Source organism: Peromyscus maniculatus, chromosome 21 (assembly GCF_049852395.1).
Source record: "Peromyscus maniculatus bairdii isolate BWxNUB_F1_BW_parent chromosome 21, HU_Pman_BW_mat_3.1, whole genome shotgun sequence".
NCBI classification, from domain to species: Eukaryota; Metazoa; Chordata; class Mammalia; order Rodentia; family Cricetidae; genus Peromyscus; species Peromyscus maniculatus.
In genome coordinates, this window is record NC_134872.1 from 33,168,376 (window position 1) to 33,188,502 (window position 20,127).

General features: G+C 48.8%; 1 protein-coding gene across 2 annotated transcripts in view; it reads left to right on the forward strand.

Moving 5' to 3' along the window:
• Fhl2 (four and a half LIM domains 2) overlaps window positions 1-20,127 on the forward strand; it is a 78,181-nt gene that overhangs the window by 54,753 nt on the left and 3,301 nt on the right. For both annotated transcript variants that reach the window (XM_006986062.4, XM_006986063.4), the window contains exons 3-5: window positions 3,457-3,631; window positions 15,320-15,489; window positions 18,210-18,396. In XM_006986062.4, the coding sequence (XP_006986124.1) occupies window positions 3,457-3,631; window positions 15,320-15,489; window positions 18,210-18,396 (532 nt within the window). The remainder of the gene's footprint in view (window positions 1-3,456; window positions 3,632-15,319; window positions 15,490-18,209; window positions 18,397-20,127) is intronic.

The window sequence follows — 20,127 nt, forward strand, 5'->3', positions numbered from 1 at the left end:
GTGGCGTTTTTCTTTCCAGTCCATCACTGAATTTTGGAATATAGTCAGAGGTTGATATTTACCTTCAGAGAAAACATGTCTGTCAGAAAGGGTTAAGAATGATTAATATGCACTATGCTGCTCATGGGGAGTGTGTGTGTTCGTGCAAATGCACTCGAGGACATGTGCAAGAGAGGGAGGTGAGTTAGGAAAGTCTCAGGAAATGTGCACCAAGAGCCCTGGACCTGGGAAGGCAGCTGGGAGTGCTGACCTGACTCTTGATAGGCCTCCTGTGGTCTCTGTGTACCTGACTTGGCTCTCTGAGTGGGATGGGATGTTTGTTTGTTTGTTTGTTTGTTTGTTTGTTTGTTTGTTTGTTTGGCTCCACTCTTCAGCAGCCTGAAAGGAAGGGCAGCATTCGGTGGAGGCAAAAGGTGAAGTGTCGCAGCCAGAAGCAGGCACTTTCCTTCTGGTTTGTGGCTGAGAACTGGGGTGTCCCATCAGGAGTAAGTCAAGTCAGTAGAGGCTTTAGCCTTGGGCAGGTCTGAAGCCCTGCGCTGATGCTTCCATCTAAAGGACATGACAGTCAGTGCTCATGTTTAAGGTCACACTTGTGTCACATGACTACCAGCAAGACGCTCTTTAACTGTTGTGTTTTCCTGGCAGAAATGGTCACCGTGGAAAGAAAAATGAGTTTTAGAGCACTCAGCCAGTTTTTCTGCAAATATCTCATAACACCAGTGCAGAGGACTCTGTCCTTCTAGGGACTCACTAACCTGGGTGGGGATTGGTGACATCTGGTGGCTTCACTTTCATAATGTAGTTCTTATGGTTTCCCCCCTCTGTTTTTACCAGTTCTGAAGGTTACCCCCAAATACAAATTTCCTGGACCCTTGAGGTGTTTTGAATGAGATGCCCCCTGTAAGTCTCAGGCTGTTTGGGAAGGATTAGGAGGTGTGGCCTTGGTTGAAGAACTGTGTCACTCAGGGCCAGTTTAAGGTTTCAAAACCCTTTGTCATCTCCAATGCACTGTGTACTCTGCCTGCTACTTGCCGTTCTGAGATGTGAGACCTCAGCTCTCCTTGCTACCATGATTTTGCTCCACCACCATGGATTCTAACCCACTAAAACTTTCAGCCCCATTAAATACTTCTTTTATAAGTTATCTTGGTCACGATGTTTTGTCCCTGTGAAAAGCAACTAACAAAACTGTCGCTTTTCTGCTCACTGATAAAAAGTGACAGTGTGTGTGTGTGTGTGTGTGTGTGTGTGTGTGTGTGTGTGTGTGTAGTGCCTGCACCCTAGCAGGGTTGTCCCACCCCCTTTCTCCCACCCCCCCATAACCATAGCCTACCTTACAATAGAGGCTACTGACTTCACTCACTCACTTCTGTCCAGCAGTGACCTACCATGGAAAGCAATCTGCAGCCTTTCCGCCCAGAGCCCTCCTTGGTCAGGCGACCTATCACAGAGGAAGGCCAGCGAACTTCTGAAAAAGCAACCTTCCACTGAACTGTCCCACAGCTTTGCATTAGGATTTGAGTCCAAGGCTTGATTTGAGTACATGCCAGCTGTGTGACGGGGGGCAAGCTGAGGAATGTCTCTGAGCCTCAGTACTAACTACGTTCTAGACCTAGGTAGGATTGCGAGCTTACAACACAGTCCTAATTATCGTCATTGATAGTGCAAATTTCTGTGGCTTTTTTTTTTTTTTTTGTGTGTGTGTGTGTGTGTGTGTCTGTTTTATTTTCTCTGAGTCTGTTTTATTTTCTCTGCTATTTGGACCCCAGATGGGTTTCATTTTGAAGAAATGAATTGCAGTATATACATGGAGAGAATATCCATGTTACATCCAATCCCAAAATATATATCATATCATGTATCATATATATAATTATATATATAATGATAACATATGCATTGTATTCGCTTAGCCGTTTGTAGTGAGTTAACACACAGACACGTGGGTTCAAATGAAAGCAGTTTATACTTTATTTCACTTAGAATAAGCAACTAAGTGCATGTGCTCTCCCCCTGCCAAAAAACATTCTAAAAAATATTTAAGTATTAAACCTGCAAAAGTCATGTTAGGCCTCTGCTCCTTTCTCACTGCTCTCATCATTCATAGGCTTACAGGAGACCAGCATGTTGGTGAGCCGTCTCCTTGGTCCCCTTCCTCAAAGGATCAACCCCTGGACACTCAGGGATCTGAGGGAGGAGAGGGAGAGAGAGAGAGAGAGAGAGAGAGAGAGAGAGAGAGAGAGAGAGAGAGAGAGAGAGAGAATGGTTCTAGTTTTGTTTCAGTTCTGAGTTTAGGACTTTCGGATCAAGTCCAAGAGATATATGTTAAGGCCTCCCCCACTCCCGCCCCGTATCTCTCTAAGCTTGACCTGGGTGTAGCTCACAGGACTTGGGATGTTTGCTCTTGAAGCTTGAGCCTTATTGTGGTGCTCAGGGGAGTTTCAGCTGGAAGTCAGCCCAGGAAACGAGGTGCCTTCATATTCTGTTTCTATTTGGTGGTGTGGGTGTGGGTCAGGGTTGCAATGGCCGGCACAGAGACGTTCTAACGTGAAGCTGGGCATGAAAGAACTGTCACTTCGCTCCATGTTGGAGCTTTCAAAATGCTAGGGGAGGCGTCGACACGTTTTTTTTTTTCTCATTCTTCAAGCAAGATCAGGGGCAGCACAGAGCCGACAGGATTCCTCCCCTGGACTCTGGTCCTCGTTACTATTTACTAAGGCTCTGCCTCTATCTTTCCAAGGCCTACACAGGCGTATTGTTGACATCTGCAACACAGGCATCCCAGTGCAAACCCTCATCTCTCCCTCTGAGAGGCAGTCCAGAGCACACCCATCCACCTCTGTGCTCGCCCTCATCTTCCCCTCCCTGTGCCCTTCTTCCATCACCACAACCTGACTCTTACTCCCTAGAGCCTTCCGGATGCCCAGAACTCCATGCTGGCAGGAACATATCCTGATCCACCTGGACGTCAACTTTCTCACCCTGGGCCTGGCCTGGCCCGCAGTGACATGAAGCTCTAACAGACACCCTGTCTCTTGTCTCTCCTGGCCCACAGCTATCCACACAGATGCTCTTTCTCTTCCCTGATTCACTTCCCAACACGGGGCCCAGGATCCTGCCCTGGATCTGACCGCCCCCACACCCGGGGTCTCCCTGCCGTGTGTGTGACCTCAGCGGCCCATCTTCTGAATATACTTTTTACAGGAAGTACATTTTTTTTTCTAAAAGCCACCCTGCGTCCTCCCTCTCCATCTTTACACATGCGCGCACGCACGCGCGCGCGCACACGTACCTGTGCACTCTGGCAACGTAGCGCACCAAGGCTCCCAGGCCCCAAACGGGGGTCCGTGTTTGTCCCGAGAGTTTCGCTGTGCCCCATCATGCTGGGATGAGGTAGACAGCAGCTCGACCTCTCCTGTCTTGCCTCTCTGACTGTTGGCGTGTCTGGCTCTCCAGGACTTGTCCTACAAGGACCGGCATTGGCATGAAGGCTGCTTCCACTGCTCCAAGTGCGGGAGCTCGCTGGTGGACAAGCCCTTCGCCGCCAAGGAGGAGCAGCTGCTGTGCACGGACTGCTATTCCAACGAGTACTCGTCCAAGTGCCAGGAATGCAAGAAGACCATCATGCCAGGTCAGAACACGTGCCTCCCGCACGTGCACGTAGCTCAGGGGGCGCTGAGCCAGTCCGGGGATGGGCTGGGGGGGGGGGACTCCCCGTTGGCAATAGACACTGGTGGTGCTACTTCAATACTGTCCCCTGAACTACAAGATGTGTGTGAGGGACCTAAGAGGTGGGGGTGGTAACCTCTCCTCCCAGCTGGCGGATCTCTGAGTTGAAGGCCAGCCTGGTCTACAGAGCTGGTCTACAGGACAGCCGGGGCTACACAGAGACATGTTGTCTCAAAAAAATGGGAGAAAAAAAAGATGTAGGGGCTGGGGGAGGGATGAGGTGTATCATTCAGAGGAGTGGGATCTCTAAGTGGAACTTAAGTTCAGTCACCCCTTGGTGTTTTCAGGGCTTAGGTCCAGCTACCAAAACCCCAGATTCTCAAGCTCCCTATGCAAAATGCCTAATGCTGGTAATAGAACATCTTCCCGTGTATTTTAAATAATCTTCAAGTGCTATATGAACCCCATTTTACTGTGCCATGTGGAAAATTATAGCAGGCGAAATCTGTATAAGTTCTCTAAGGAAACACTTGTTTTCTTTGAGGAGTTTTTTGTTGCTAGAGTTTTCCTGCCTTGCCCACAGTCAGGACAAATCTTTGTCACCCGCCAGTCCCACAGCCGCTCAGACCCAACCAAGTAAACACAGAGACTTATATTGCTTACAAACTGTATGGCCGTGGCAGGCTTCTTGCTAACTGTTCTTTTATCTTAAATTAACCCATTTTTATAAATCTATACCTTGCCACGTGGCTGGTGGCTTCCCGGCGTCTTCACATGTTGCTTCTCCTGGCGCTGGCTGCAGTCTCCCTCCTCAGCCTTCCGCTTCCCAGAATTCTCCTCTCTCCTTGTCCCACCTACTTCCTGCCTGGTCACTGGCCATCAGTGTTTTATTTATATATAGAGCAATATCCACAGCAGTTTTTTGTTATGTTTTTGTTTGGTTGGTTTGGTTTTTTGAGACAGGGTTTCTCAGTGTAGTTTTGGTGCCTGTCCTGGATCTCACTCTGTAGACCGCAGGCCTCGAACTCACAGAGATCCACCTGGCTCTGCCTCCCGAGTGCTGGGATTAAAGGGTGCGCCACTGCTGCCCAGCTGTCTTTGGAAATTCTTGATCTGCCGTTGGTTGTCCATGGCTAGAGAGAACTGGCCAGTAAAAGAATGCCAGGCGTTCCCTGGAAATACATCTCCTCCTCTGCCTCACTTTTCCCAGTACGTGTGTTTTCTCTTTCTGCCCGGCTTGCTGAATTTGTGCTCAGTCATTTCAACAACTATGACTTGTGTCCTGGTGTGTCAGGACTGGTCAAGAGCTACATGTGGCTTATCTAGGGCCTGACAGCTGATTCCTCTGCCTGGTCCCATGGAGTCCTGTCCTAGATAGACAGACATCAAAAAAGGACAGAAGCACAATTGGATTAAGAACTAGACATAATGATAAGGTAGTGTCTGTTTTTTTTTCACCTGGAGAAGATGGTGTCTCCTCTCTCTCTCTCTCTCTCTCTCTCTCTCTCTCTCTCTCTCTCTCTCTCTCTCTCTCTCTCCTCCCTCCCTCTCAACTTTTGGTTTTGTGGAGGAAAAAGGAATCTTTTCTTTTAAAAATTGAGTGAACAGGCCAGGTATAATGGTCCGTGCCTTTAATCCCAGCACACCGGAGGGAGAAGCAGGCAGATCTCTGTGAGTTTGAGACCTGCCAACGTAAGCTGATGAAAATATATGGAGGACTGGTGTAACTCGGTGGTAGAGTGCTGGCGAGCATGTGGGTTTGATTATCCTCACTGCAAAAATATACGCAGACACGCATATGCAAATATGGGGTTTACGAAGCAAAACTTATCATGCGCATGATGTGAAAATGGGCATTAGAGCAGCTCGGAGAACCTGGCCCAGGATTCTGATGTCACTTGACTTAGAAAAGGTGGTCAGGCATAGGTGGTGGATTCAGGGGATAGCCTTAGCGTGACCTATTAAAGGCTGTCCAGATTCAAGTTGCCTGGTTCAGCCAATGGAAATACAGGTCTTCACTTACGTCTAAGAGCCAGGTAGCTTTCAGCGTGTGTCATCCATGGCTACTGACTAGCTACACAAAGCCGGCAGAGAGTTTTCCATCCATGGGAGTGCCATTAGGAAGTGTATGCCCTCCCTGAAGATGAGGTAGGCAGATGCACCTGTAAGCAGACCACTAGGAGTCAGCGGGGATAGCAAGATGACTGAGGACAGAGACATCTGTGAGCAGATGGAATTCAGGGAAATGTTACTTGGGGTATGTGGGCTCTGACCTGTTCTTGTGGGGAAGGCAGGCAGAGCCTGTGCAGACGGTGGTCCAAGCAAGGCCATCAGGCATCCTCTAGTGGACAAACTGGGTATAGACAGAGAACGCAAACTGTTCATAAGGCAGTCTGTTTATACAGTCCTGAACCTGGCCAGTCGGGAAGCTGAGGCAGCCTGGGCCGGACTGCCAGATTCTAGGTAAGATAACTAAATAGTTTAGAGTGACAAGACATCACTTTTGGAATCCTTTAAATATAGGGAGGTTTAGGATCAAAGGGAAGCAGACACATTAAGAAACTTTAGAATCACCAGCTGTATCCACTCTGTGGCCCACAGACTTTGTATCCCAGGATAGCCATGAATGCCAGCCAACACATTTGTAGATCACAATATCGTATTGTGTGTCAACTGGTTGCACACCCCTGAGACCACGGTAATATTAAGTAACTGCTAAAGTGTGCATAAGGTTTTAAAAGTGTGGATTAACCTTGGAATACTGAGTCTTAAAGTACATATTGAGAAAGCAATCTGCACTTATGCTTTTAAGTTGAAAATTCTTCATGTGTTAGATATTTTAGCACTTAAAATATTTCATTATTCATAACACCTATAATTTTAACTTATTTTTGCTGCTACTTAAGAATTTGAAGTTTGTTAGTCCAAACTTTTAAGTAGGGCTATCAAATATATTAAATTTGAAAGTGAAGTTTACAAGAAATTCAGCTTGCTCCACTGGTAACTGAGACCAACATAAAGCCATTTTAAAGTATTATTTTTCTTTAAGAATCACATCCAATGTCAGGTGTGATGGGGCACACCTTTAATCTCAGCACTCCATAGATGGAGACTGGCAGATCTCTGAGTTCTAGGCCAGCCAGTTACATGATGACTTTCTATTTAAAAACAGCAACAAAAGAATAAGATTTAACTGAGCCGAAACGTTTAAGACCAATCTGGAAAATATCATGAGGCTGCATGGGGTGGGGGAGGGGTTGAGAGAAAGCTCAACTGATCCTCCCGCCCCAGCCCTCCAAGTAGTTGGAACTATAGGTATGGACTCGATGTCTGGGCAAAGGAGACTTTTCAACTCTATTGTGCCCATGGAAGCAGTAATAATGCATAGAAACACAATTGAAGTTGGAGCTGGGGAGATGGCTCAGTCAGAAAATGCCTGATTCCCATCACCCTCACAGGGTGTGAGCTGCAAAACCCCCATGTCAGGACAGCTGCAGAGGTTGGAGAGGAGTCTAAAGAGGTGCTCCTGCAGTGTTCACACTAATATTCTACAGTGTTCACACTAAATCTTCTGCAATGTTCACACAGATCTGCAGTGTTCACACTAATATTCTACAGTGTTCACACTAAATCTTCTGCAATGTTCACACAGATCTGCAGTGTTCACACTAATTGCCTGCAATGTTCACACTGATCTTCTGTAATGTTCACACTGATCTAATGTGTTGTTCACACTGATGTTCCTGCAATGGTCACACTGATGTTCCTGCAATGTTCACACTGATCTTCTGCAATGTTCACACTAAATCTTCTGCAATGTTCACACTGATCTTCTGCAATGTTCACATTGGTCTGACCAAGTGGATGTTGATTGACACCTTTAGTCTCTCTACTTGATGGCTCATTCCTGCTTTACATGTGGCAAGCAGTCTTCCTCACACAGTGGGAGTGACAGGAAGAGAGTTCTGGGACCGTTCAGTGACCACCCTTACAACAGCCACTCACAGGAAGGAAGAGCTCTCATTGGCCATTGGGATCAAGTGTGTCTTCAGGCTCCAATTCTCAGCCCCAGTAACCCACTTCCACAGATGTGTAGTGCTCCCCCACGTGGCAGGGCCGTGGTGAGCTCTTCACGGGGACTTGCATTTTGTTGGAAAGATGTTGTCACCCTTTATTTCTGTCCTGACTGCCCTACCTCAGATATGACAACCATTTTTACCAAGGAGAAAAGTACTACAAGTCTCAGAAGCAGTTAATTCCCGAAAGGACATGCTGGAGGTGGAGGGACCGCCCATTCTCCCTGGGTCTTTCCAATTTTGCCTACACTGCTGTGACAGGAGCATAGATGATCTGGCTGTTCAGTACTGACTACAAGAGCTCTCAGTGAATGTGTCTTCACATGCTGAGACATGATACACAGTCTGGAAGAGCCCAGCCAACCCTGGCTAATCAGCGAGCCCAAAGTCCCCATGAGAAAAACTAACTTCTGAGGGACAACATCGGAGGCTGACCTCTGACCTCTACACATATGTGCCATGTTCCCCATCCATTCTGCGAGCACACACATACACACACACATACACACACACACACACACACACACACACACACACACAGAGAGAGAGAGAGAGAGAGAGAGAGAGAGAGAGAGAGAGAGAGAGAGAGAGAGAGAGAGAGGAGGGAATACGGGGTGGGGTGGGGGTGGGCGTTCAATTCGAGTCAATAGTTTTGAGTTTGTAATTTCAACTTTAAAATCCAAAGCAACCAACGGAATAATTCTGTGCCATTTGGTAGCCAGGTCTCATCAGTGTGTGAAGAACATGATGCTTAGAGACAATTTAGAGCCAGCCTCTGACTTGTGGCGCCCTGGATGTTCACAGCCTCCTGCATGCCAGTACACTCTGCCACTGAGCTGTATCCACAACACTCAAGCTCCGACCCCTTCTGTGGGAGAGCGATTAAGCAGCTCCGCTTCCTGTCTTATCTTTGGCTTACTTTGCTTTTGGCAAAGAAGAGGTACTTGCAGGGTTCTGGGTGACAGACTGACATATGGGAAGTATCTGGGGAAGATATATGGGGCGAGAAGTAATACTTTTCCAAAGCAGATAATTAGACCTTTGGTAAGGTAGATTCTTACTGCTACACTTCTCTGGTTCATACGACTTTTAAATGACTATGACAGGAACGGAAAGACCCGGCCCCGAGAGCACAGCTGGGGAGGGGTGGGGAAGACAGAGCTAGCTGCATGGCAACCAGTGATGGTTGAGTTCTAGGCCACGTTCACTAGAAACTTAGAGCCCACGTGGGGTACGACAGTGGGCACTGGAGCATTGCCCGCCAAAGGCTGCTCCCTCCCATGTCAATCATCAACCTACAGGCCAATCTGATGGGGGCATTTTTAGTAACTGAGGCTCCTCTTCCCCAGGGATTCTACCTCAGATCAAGTTGACAAAAACAGACAACATCCAGCACGAGACTCTATCCTAAAAAAGAAAAACAAATTAAATCGTCTGTGGTCTTCTGAACAAGAGTCCAAAAAAGTCAGTTAGCAATTCCTCTGGTGGGCAGGGTCTCTCTAGACCCTCCCCATACCTGCAGCCCAGCCATGCTGCTGCAGGCAGCCACATTTTTACAGCCCAGCCATGCTGCTACCACCCAGCCACACAGCTGCAGCCCAGCCACACAGCTGCAGCCCAGCCACACAGCTGCAGCCCAGCCACACAGCTGCAGCCCAGCCACACAGCTGCAGCTCAGTCACACAGCTGCAGTCCAGCCACACAGCTGCAGCTCAGCCACACAGCTGCAGCCCAGCCACACAGCTGCAGCTCAGTCACACAGCTGCAGTCCAGCCACACAGCTGCAGCTCAGTCACACAGCTGCAGTCCAGCCACACTGCTCCAGCTCAGCCACACAGCTGCAGCCCAGACACACTGCTGCAGCCCAGACACACAGCTGCAGCCCAGACACACTGCTGTAGCCCAGCCACACCGCTGCAGTCCAGCCACACAGCTGCAGCCCAGCCACACTGCTGCAGTCCAGCCACACAGATGCAGCCCAGCCACACAGCTGCAGCCCAGACACACAGCTGCAGCCCAGCCACAGGCTCTGCATACTGCTGTCTCTGTTCTCCCCTTTGGCTTTGTTTGTTACCCTCGCTGCAGTGCTCTGCCCACTTCTGCGTGACTCCTGCTGATTCCTGACCCCTCCACTTTGCCCTGTCCTTCCTGCCTAGAAGGATCTTTCGTGCCTGGGAGCAGGCAGGCGGGCCCTGGGGAGTTAAAGGGACAAAGGAAAGACTAGTGTTGTCAGAGAACAGTGGGGCAGCTTCTTGGTGAACTACACCAGCGTGGGTGTGGGACAAGTGAACAAGGAAGTCCACATAGACAGGGTGGCTCATTTCCTTCACTTGGGTTCGGGGACATGACGGTGAAGGTAGAGACGGAAGAGTCACAGAGGCCTTGTGCTGTAGTGAGCACACATAGCCTCTCTAGCAGGGGATAGAAGAGCAGTCCTGGAATCCATCCTGATGATGCATCCCCATGTGATCCATTGTGCTGGAAGAAGAACCTACAGGGTCTCTGCTTCTTGCCCTAGGTGTGGCCAGGAGCTATGTGAGCTTTGGTCTGCTTACCTCACAAGGAGGTCATGGTCTGCGAGACTCTCCTCTCTCAGTGCGCGGTTAAGTGAACCATGCCGATCAGAGTTGCTTTGAATTCAGAAGCAGTGCAGCTGATGGGACCGTACCACACTCATGTCCCTTTTGTGCACAGCAGGGACATAGGCCACAGCATTGACCCTCTGTGCTCAGCTCCTCCTGAAGCCTCTCTGATGCTGTGGATGTCCTTGTGAACAGCAAGTGAGCCATGGGAGACCAGTTTGTCTTGTTCCTCTGTCTGCCCGGTCGGTCCAGGATACACCCTGGCTCCTGCTCTGAATCCCCAGCTCTCTAGGGCAGAAATGATAGTTCTGAAGTCACAGACTCTCGTGGGGACATTGCCTCCTCTCCCAACAAGTCTCAGAAACTTGTCTGCCCTTGATTCATTGACATTGTTTGAAAAATCTTAGTTCAGGGGGATGTTGGGGACGGGAACTTGGCTTTTTGTAATTTTCACCTGTCTGAGACAGACTCAAGGCAGGCTGTTAGTGAGGGGGGAGGTACAGGTATGTCAAGGAACTGCCTCTTATGATGGTGGAAAGTGTGACATCTGAGAGGCATTCCCCACACTTCAGCTTCTGCTGAACCATACAGATTCCATGGGAGGCTGGAGGTACACAGGCTATCTCTGAGTTGGTCATGAGACTTCCTACGCTGGAGGAAACCTTGATCTCTACTCAGAAGGTTTTCAGCTGATTGGGGGAGACCCCCCTGCTGTAAGGGGTGTAATCTGCTTCATTCTGAGTCTGCTGGCTGCAGCCAGTAGTCCCACCGAAAAACACCATTCATAGCAGCGTCAAGACCAGGGATTTGTTGGTATTGCTGGTTAGTAAGAGATAGGATATCTCTGCACTGCCAGACTTGCCTCAAACTCCAGCTCAAGAGATCCTCTTGCCTAAGCCTTCTGAATGGCTGGTACTACAGACATGCCTGTACCTAGAAATGTGATGTGATCACTACTCACTCTTTACAATCATCACTCAAAGTACTCTACCTTGTTAGATAAATGTAAATATCATATACCAATTAAAACGTAAAACAAAGGAACAAGGTGAATACTGGGAGAGATTCTGTGTAGCATCGGTAGTGGATTCAGGTTCACAGGACAGAGGCTTAATCCAAATCCTACTCTCTACCCAGTCCCATACAACAGACTGATAAGGCAAGAAACTAGAATTTCATTGTAATCTTGTCCTGAGTCTTGCCAGTCCGCATGACCTGAATGCTAGTAGCCCCCGTCAGCAGGTTTCATGCTAATATCAGAAAGAGGAAAGCTCACGGAGACTCGCCGGCTCTAATCTTGAATCCATGTCTTCCTGGCTCCTCACTTGTCTCTTTGGATGGGACTAGAACCCCTTCTTCCAGACAGTCTGTTCCTCTCTGATGGACACTGTTCCAAGCCCCTTTAACAGAAAATGTTCTCCTGCTCTCTGCTAACTACAGTTCACAGTAACTCTGACGCCGCGGCAGTGGGCAGCCTTCCCAGCACGTTCCCGGAAGGTACAGTTCCCCAGCCCTGTGTTGATATGAGATTACTTCAGAGCCCAGCATGGTAGTTGTAATCCCAACACTTATGAGGCAGAGGGGCAGAAGGATAGATGCAAGTTCTAGACTAACCTGGTCTACATAATGAATTCTAGAGCAGCCAGAGCTACAAAACCAGACCCTGTCTCAACAAACAAACAAACACAAACAAACAAAATTTACTTGAGTGAGCCATTGAGAGAGCTGTAGCTAACCGTATTCAGTGAGAAGTCACTTGGCTGGTGGCCTGCTTAACAGCATCAGCTCAGACATGAGCAGGGGACCAAGATGTATACGGTGGTAGAGGAGCCAGCCCCTGGGTGCCAAGGGAACACATTTTAAAACTCATTCTCACCCGGATTCCAGTTGTTAATGTCATTTTTCACTTCAGGACCCATCGTCCCAGGACAGACTATGTGCCTCCACTGTCAAATTCACTGGGCGTTACCCACACATGTGCCCTGCACATTTCACATAGTCTATGTAAGACAGAACCCGAATTTCTGCTCTTTGAAAAATTAGAAGCTGAGGAAGCGGCCCAAGAATGCTGCCTAATAACCATGTAATAATTTCCAGTGTGTTCCTAACCACCTGCAGCACAGACGTCTCCTGACCAGCCTTCCAGCCAGCTAAAGCATAGCCCACATGTTGCTGTTTTGACTGAGAGCTCAGGACTGGTTCACAGGCACTTGCATTATTCAGTTGCTTCTGCAGGGGCCCCTCCAGCTGCCTCCCCTCATTCCTGGAGCCCAAGTGAAGTCTAAGGGCTATGCCATCACCCAGCCCATACTCTGCATCTTTGACATGATCCTCACAGCTGAAAAAATTCTCCCATCAAAACCACAAAAGCCAGATGTGGTACTGCAGGGAGAATCCCCACACTATTTTAGAGGCTGAAACAGGAGGATTGTGAGTTCAAGGCCAGCCAGGGCTATCATTTTTTTTTTTTCTTTAAAGCCAGAAACATGTTTTTTATGCAGTTGCAGATGACCCGGTCCCTGTTACAAACTCAACTATTCTGCACTGTTAGAAAACGGAACCAAACCAAACCAGAGATTATAAAATTAAATGGATGGGCTTGGCTGGGCTCTACACAGACTCTATTTGTGGGCTACAGGTATAGCTCAGCAGTAGAGTCTTTCCTAGCATGCAAGAGGCCCCCTTAGCTCAATTTTCAATACCATAAAACAGACACACACAAAAAAACCTATGGTGATATTTTATTTGTACTGAAATGTGATTTTATTTGTATGTTAATAAATAAAGTTGCCTGGGGGTCAGAGCTAATAGCAAGCCATAGCAGAGCTGGGCGTTTGTGGCACATGCCTTTAATCCCAGCACTTTTGGTAGGCAGAGCTAGGTAGATCTCTGTGTGTTCAAGGATACAGCCAGCATTGGAGACACATGCCTTTAATCTCAATACCATAGAAGACCTGGAGGGCTGTACAACAGACAGTAACGAGGCAGTCATGTGGTTGGTTTTACAACCAATGAGAAGGCAGAACAGAAAGTCTATATAAAGACAAACAGACAGGACGTAGGTCTCTTTCAGAGAGGTCTCTTGGCTGAAGAGGCTAGCTGAAGCAGGCAGATAAGGCTCTTAGCTCTGATCTCTTAGCTTTCTTCTTTGCATTGGTTCTGTGTTTCTTATTTAATAAGACGGTTGGTTACGTCTACAAAAACCCAAACATTTAAGAAACAGACAGCAGTGTAGTTCTGTCCCACAGACTGTGCTGTGGGCTGTACCTGAGGTATCACAACCAAGAAATCCCATTCTTCACTCATCACATCCTTTCCCAGTCTACTGCTTCATATAAAGTGTTTTGATTTAGCTCACTGTATGAATACGCACCCATGTTGGGGATATGAAAAACCCATGTTGGGGCTATTTATTTATCAGTCCATAAATCCAGAGTGTTTGCTGTTGGTCAGGGCTGCTGATGGTGGAGTGACCGAGAACGTGTTTCTGTTTTCTAGGACGTAGTGACTGATTAGAAGAATGATAGAACTATTTAATGACGGTAGGGACCCAAGAGTAGCTTTAGTTCTAGTTCATGGCACCGTGTGGAAAACCAGAGAGCCCCATCACAACGCGGCTTTCTCACAGCCAGTTGCGTGCAGCAGGTGTTGCAGAAATACCTCACCGCACTGGGCTGGAGGCTCCAGATCACCAACTCCCCAGAAATTTGTTTATTTTATTTATTATTTCGTGGGTCTGTTTGTGTGCAGGTGTGATGTGGGGGGAGAGGTGGGGGAGGGACATGCCCATGCCACAGTGCACTTGTGGAGGTCAAAGGGCACCTCTTGGCTTGCTTCTTCTGTGGCGGATTCCGGGGATCAGACCCTGGTTGTCAGGCTCCCCCGGCAAGAGTTTTCACCTGTTGAACTGTCCCACTGGCCTCCAGTCACTTCTGCTTCACTCTAAACCAGAGGGATGTTGATTAGCGGAAGTACAACAGGAGAATGTGCAGTATTACCTCCATCCTTAACGAGTATATTCTGAGACCCACCATTGATCGTGCTCAGCCTACATTTACTCTGCTTTCTGATAAAATTGAATGTGTAGGCTGGACACAATAATATTAGGTAAAGTAAAGTTATGTGGACCCAAGGACTGTGGTACCATGATAGTTGGTCTTGTAATTGAGGTGGGTGGGTGGCACACGCAATGGGGATGCACGGGGCAACAGGACAATGCCCATCTTTCTCTGGATTGGATAGAGGAATGTGATACCTCACTATACTACCCGGAAGGGTATGCACAATTTATTTTTAATTGTTATTATTTTTATTCTTTATTTCTGGAATTTTCTATTAAATATTTTCAGTTTGACCTAAGTTTGACTATAGGTAACTGAAACCAGGGAAGGTTAAACCATGAGTGTAGAGGGGGGCTGTTATCGTCCCTATGTGGCAACCTTCACCACCACCACCCTGTAAGAATGAGCTGTGCTGGCTGGGCGGTGGTGGCGCACGCCTTTAATCCCAGCACTTGGGAGGCAGAGGCAGGTGGATCTCTGTGAGTTCAAGGCCAGCCTGGTCTACAGAACAAGATCCAGGAAAGACACAAAGCTACACAGAGAAACCCTGTCTCGAAAAACAGAAACAAAAACAAAGCAACAACAACAAAGAATGAGCTGCGCTGAATTTCATCTACATTTCGTGATGCAGAAAAGAACTTAGATTTTGATTTTCATTTAACATTTCCAACCACCGTATTTAACGTAAATCTCAAGCGCCTACTATGTACCCATTTTCTTCTAGGATCACATTGATCACATTTCTAGGATCACATGTAAAACATTGGATCAAAAGTCAAATAGAAATTATCTCCAGGTAAGGTGAGTCTTTGAGAGCAGAAGAGACTTACCATATCACGAGACTCAGTGGTAACAGGGTGCGGAGGGACGCCACTGGGACTCTAAGCCAGGCTAAGGACAGCTGCTAATTTCTCTCGCCCTCTCCCCACAGGTACCCGAAAGATGGAATACAAGGGCAGCAGCTGGCATGAGACCTGCTTCACCTGTCAGCGCTGCCAGCAGCCCATTGGAACCAAGAGCTTCATACCCAAGGAGAACCAGAACTTCTGTGTGCCCTGCTATGAGAAGCAGTACGCCCTGCAGTGTGTGCAGTGCAAGAAGGTACCCAGCTCCCCCGGGGCCTCCTGAACCTCTCGGTTCCCATCCTTGGCCCGGCTGTCACGAAGCAACATCTGTCCTAGCTCCAGGCTGTGAGAGCGCAGCCATTTCTAACTTGCACGTGTGTTCTCGGAGGGGCGGGGGGTGTCTGCACCTTGATCTACTGGGTCTGTGACCTGGTTTCTGTTTCAAAGAGATGAGCTCTGAGAAAAATTCATGGCTTCCAGAACACTTCCACGTGTTCATGGCCTGATGGTGGAGGGAAGTGAAACTCGCTCTCTTAACCTGTCTCTGTGAAGCTGATCTGGAATCAACAAGAGCCATAGAAAGGGGCTGCCACTCTCTCTCCCATGTATAGCTCCATGAATGGTGGCATCTCCAGGGCCCCATTGCCTTAGGACTTGTGCCAGCCTGCTAAGTTAGGCCTTTCCCCTCCCTCACTTCCCTGCTCATCAGTGCCCTCTTCTCCCTCACTTCCCTGCTCGTCTGTGCCTTCCCCTCCCCTCATATCCATGCTCCACCGGCCCCCACCACATTTATGGCTGTTCTTGGCTGATTACTCCTGCACTTTAAGTTCTTGTTTCTCTGGGATATTTTTTCTGCTGTGCAGCTACCTCCTCTAGTTTGGAAACAGTTTGGTCCTTTTCAGCGAGGCTCATCTCGATGTGGTAGAGGAAGCTCGCATGTGGGTTCATCCATCTGGAACTCTGTAAGCGAGGCGGGCTGCTCATCTTGAATGCCTTGTTCACCCGTGTTATGTTTGATGGCCATAGAATCGATACGCAACGCCTGACGTTCTCTTCATTTGTGATTACGCACAACAAAAACCTGAGCTCTGTTTGGAGGTCACTGACCTTGAGATCAGCCCCGAGGTCAGGCCTACAAACCTGTAGGCACCCCTACAAACCCCACATGGCCACACCATGATGGCGTTCCCTGCTCCTCCTCTGAGTTACTCCCTCCCGTCGTATGCCTATCTGTGTGATCCTTTTAGTTGCGAAAGTGTAGGTGGTACAGCCTTGTGGGGTGCATGCCTTTGCATATGTGCTCCCTAAACACACTCAGGACTTTCAAGCTAGACACAACCCCCCCCCCGCCCCCCCTCCCCATCCCCCCACTCCCTGGGCAATGAAAGCAGCCCTGGAGCACCAGGGATCTGAAGCCAGGCAGGACACCTTCAAAGGCTGGATGGAGATGATTTAACGTGGGTGGAGATGATTATGCAGCCAGTGGGTGTCTCGATACATGTCTTGTGGGACAGGACAGATTGTTCAGAGCAGGCAACCAGGGAAACCAGCTAAGCTGGGGCGTCGAGACGGGTGGGGGTGCTTAGGGAAGAAGTCTGCAAGAACGCCATGCTGAAGCCGAAATGAAGAAGCAGAACCCGCTGGTGTGGTGTGAAGAGGGGTGGAGGGTGTGAGGAGAGGTGGAGGGAGTGTGTGTGGAGCGGGTGGTGGTGGAAGGTATGAAGAGAGCAAGAGAGGGGGTGAATTGAAGGGGTGAGAAGAGGTGGAGGTGGGGGAGTGTAAGGTGTAGGAGACCGTGGACATGGGATCCGGGGCACAGAGGGAGAACTTCCGGGCAGAGTAAATGACGCCTCACGTATACGTGCTTCCTGTGTCTCCACAGAACACGGAGGGTCAGAGTATTTTCCATAAATTCTCTTCCTGGGAGAGGGGAGTGACAGGCAAAGGATCTCTAATGTGTGGCCTAATGACAAGAGAACAGGACAGAAGGGAGTCCTGATCCTTCTTGCCTTGTCACTAACCAGCTGTGACCTCATTGTCGAGTGCCTGGGCCTTAGCTGATTCTTCTGGAGCACAGGAATAGCATCTTGCTGCGCAAAGCCTCCTACAAGAACCCCCAGAAACTGCCAAATGCTGCCACAATAAGTAAAAAACACCAAGGTGTGGCCCCGAGTCTTTCCATTCTATCGTCCTTCACCACTGCCTGTCAAGCCGAGACCTTAGATTCCCCCGGTCTCTGACTCCACTCCTCGCCCATCGTTCAAATTCATATGAAAAGCAATGTTTGAAGATAACGAGATGCAGTTGAGGGCTGGCGGGCTGTTTAGCACTTTGTGGCTTCTTCACAAACCTTCTCGGTCTGTAAGACAGGGTGAGGATAAAGGCTCCCAGGACGCCAGTCCCTTCCAGCCACACCAGCAGGTGCCAATTCCAAGTGTCTTTAAGCCTCTCCCTTCCTGCCCTTCTGCTGGGCGTGCGAATAGAGCTGGAGAGGTCACCACTGGCTGGTGTTTGCAGGAAGGCTTGCTTCCACAGAGATTGTCCCTCTCTTCATCAGTGCAACTCCGTGGATAGGACTGAGGTGGTGAGGTCTTTAGCCACGGCTCCCTTCAGTGACAGGGCTGCTCAGAAGTAGGTGTCCATGTCCTCAGTGTTGTCGCTGATCCGTGCCTGCACCACTGCGTCACCCTCCTGTTTGGGAAGGTGACGATGCCCCATGGCACCCATGCCTTCTGTCCCCCCCTGCACAAGTGATACCTAAGGACGCATCGTCACTAGGGAGAAAGCTAAGAGCGACAGTAGTGGTATGGGGGGGGGCGGGGGTAACACGAGGTGCCTGAGGTTTGAGGTGCCTTTACCACTTCAACAAACTGGACATGTGCAGGCGGTGGGGTGGGAGTCATCCAATGACAATCGCCACGACAGATGCCTACCAGATGCAGGGGCGGCCCTGACTCTTGCGCTTGTTTCCCCCAGCCCATCACCACAGGGGGTGTCACTTACCGGGAGCAGCCCTGGCACAAGGAGTGCTTCGTGTGCACAGCCTGCAAGAAGCAGCTGTCCGGGCAGCGCTTCACAGCCCGGGATGAGTTTCCCTACTGCCTGACCTGCTTCTGTGACTTGTACGCCAAGAAGTGTGCTGGGTGCACCAACCCCATCAGTGGTAAGTGTCCGGGAAGGTCTCTGCCAGGGGAATAAACAGGCTGTCTGCCTCCTGGAGCAACACGGAGGCCGAGAGTGTTAGCATGGGTGTTGTTAGCATCCCGAGGGCTCTGCGCCCAGCCCCACTTTTCTGCCTCCCCGCTGCCCATCCTTGGCACACTGCTTGTGCTTCAGCAGGTTACTGATGACATCCCCTTGTCTGGTCGTGGAGAACCATTGGCCTGTCATTGAGTGTTTCTGCTTGGGTCTATGAGTCTGTTCTAATCACATGAGCAAAATGCATGATTCGTTTCAGCCCCCACATCCGACTTGGTATTTGGAAGTGTCCATATCATTTTAGTGAGACTCATCTAACCACAGACCACAGCCATATGGGGACACAGACTACAGCCACATGGGGGACACAGGGCACATTCTGAGTAGCTTATTCATAGCACAGTGCCCAAAGTGTTTGACAAAGTGAGAGCCCAAAGTGTGCTTGGCTGGCCGGCCAGTTATCTGGACTGAGCTATCGAGTATGCTGAAGATATTGAAGGTGGAAACTAGATGGCTTCAGACTAAACATTCACCATGTGCCAATCAGTGGCCAGGTGGAGAGAGAAAAGTACAAGTGCCCTGTCAAATGTAGGAAATGTTTCTTGAAGTGGATTTTCCGACCCCATTCATTCATTCCTTCCATCTGTTCTCGTTTGCTTTGTATTGCTCTGATAACCACCATGATCAAAAGCAACTTGTGGAGGAAAGGGTTTATTTCATCTTACAGCTTACAGTCGATCACGAAGAGAAGTCAGGGCAGGAACCTGGAGACAGGAACTCAAGCACAGCCAGGGAGGGGTGCTGCTTACTGGCTTGCTCTCCATGTCTTGCTCAGCCTGCTTTCTTGTATAACCTAGAGCCACCTGTCCAGGGGTGACATTCCCCACATTAGACTGGGCCTTCCCACATCCATCATTAATCAAGAAAATGCCTCACAGCGTGCTTGTCTGCAGGAAGAGGTTTCCTCTTCCCAGATAACTCTAGGTTGTGTTGAGTTGGCAAAAAGCTAACCAGACCACCATGGCTTCATCCTTGACACACAGTCGGCAGACATATCTGGCAGGGAACAGCAAGCCACGGACTTTCTCCTGTAAGGTTGCAGGGTCTTTATACAGACACACTTGCACACCACTGTTCACCTTGCCTAAGCCAAGTCGCCCTGGTCCTACCTGCCTTCCCAGCTGGCAGGACTCTGGAACCTACCCAGAGCTCACGCTTTATTTGCATGTAAAATTAGAGTTTACAGAATGATTACATTTTCCTTTGTCAAGACTTCTGAATCTAACAACTCATATACCTTGATTTCCTCGAAATTAGTTAAGGAGGAAAGTGGGACATTTTTCAGGGGCACATCCGTCTTTGATGCTGTTTTCATAACTTCTGTTGAGGGAAACATTTGCAACACTTTCTAATCTACGGAAAAACAGTATAAGTGTGAAGTGCTTTAGTATTAGACATCGATATTTGTTGCAGTTATCACAGAATTAAAAAAAAACTCTAGGAAGAACATGATTCTCTGAAAAGCAGTGACTGATTTTCAAAAACATATAAGACTTCGAAAGTGCAGCTAAGATGTACTTTCAGCCAGATTTCCGGACTTATGCACTGAGCTTGGATGAGGTTTCAGATAGGTCTCTAAGTGCTTTTCCACTTCAACACAATTTACACTGTTGTTGTGAGTAAATTGGAAAACACT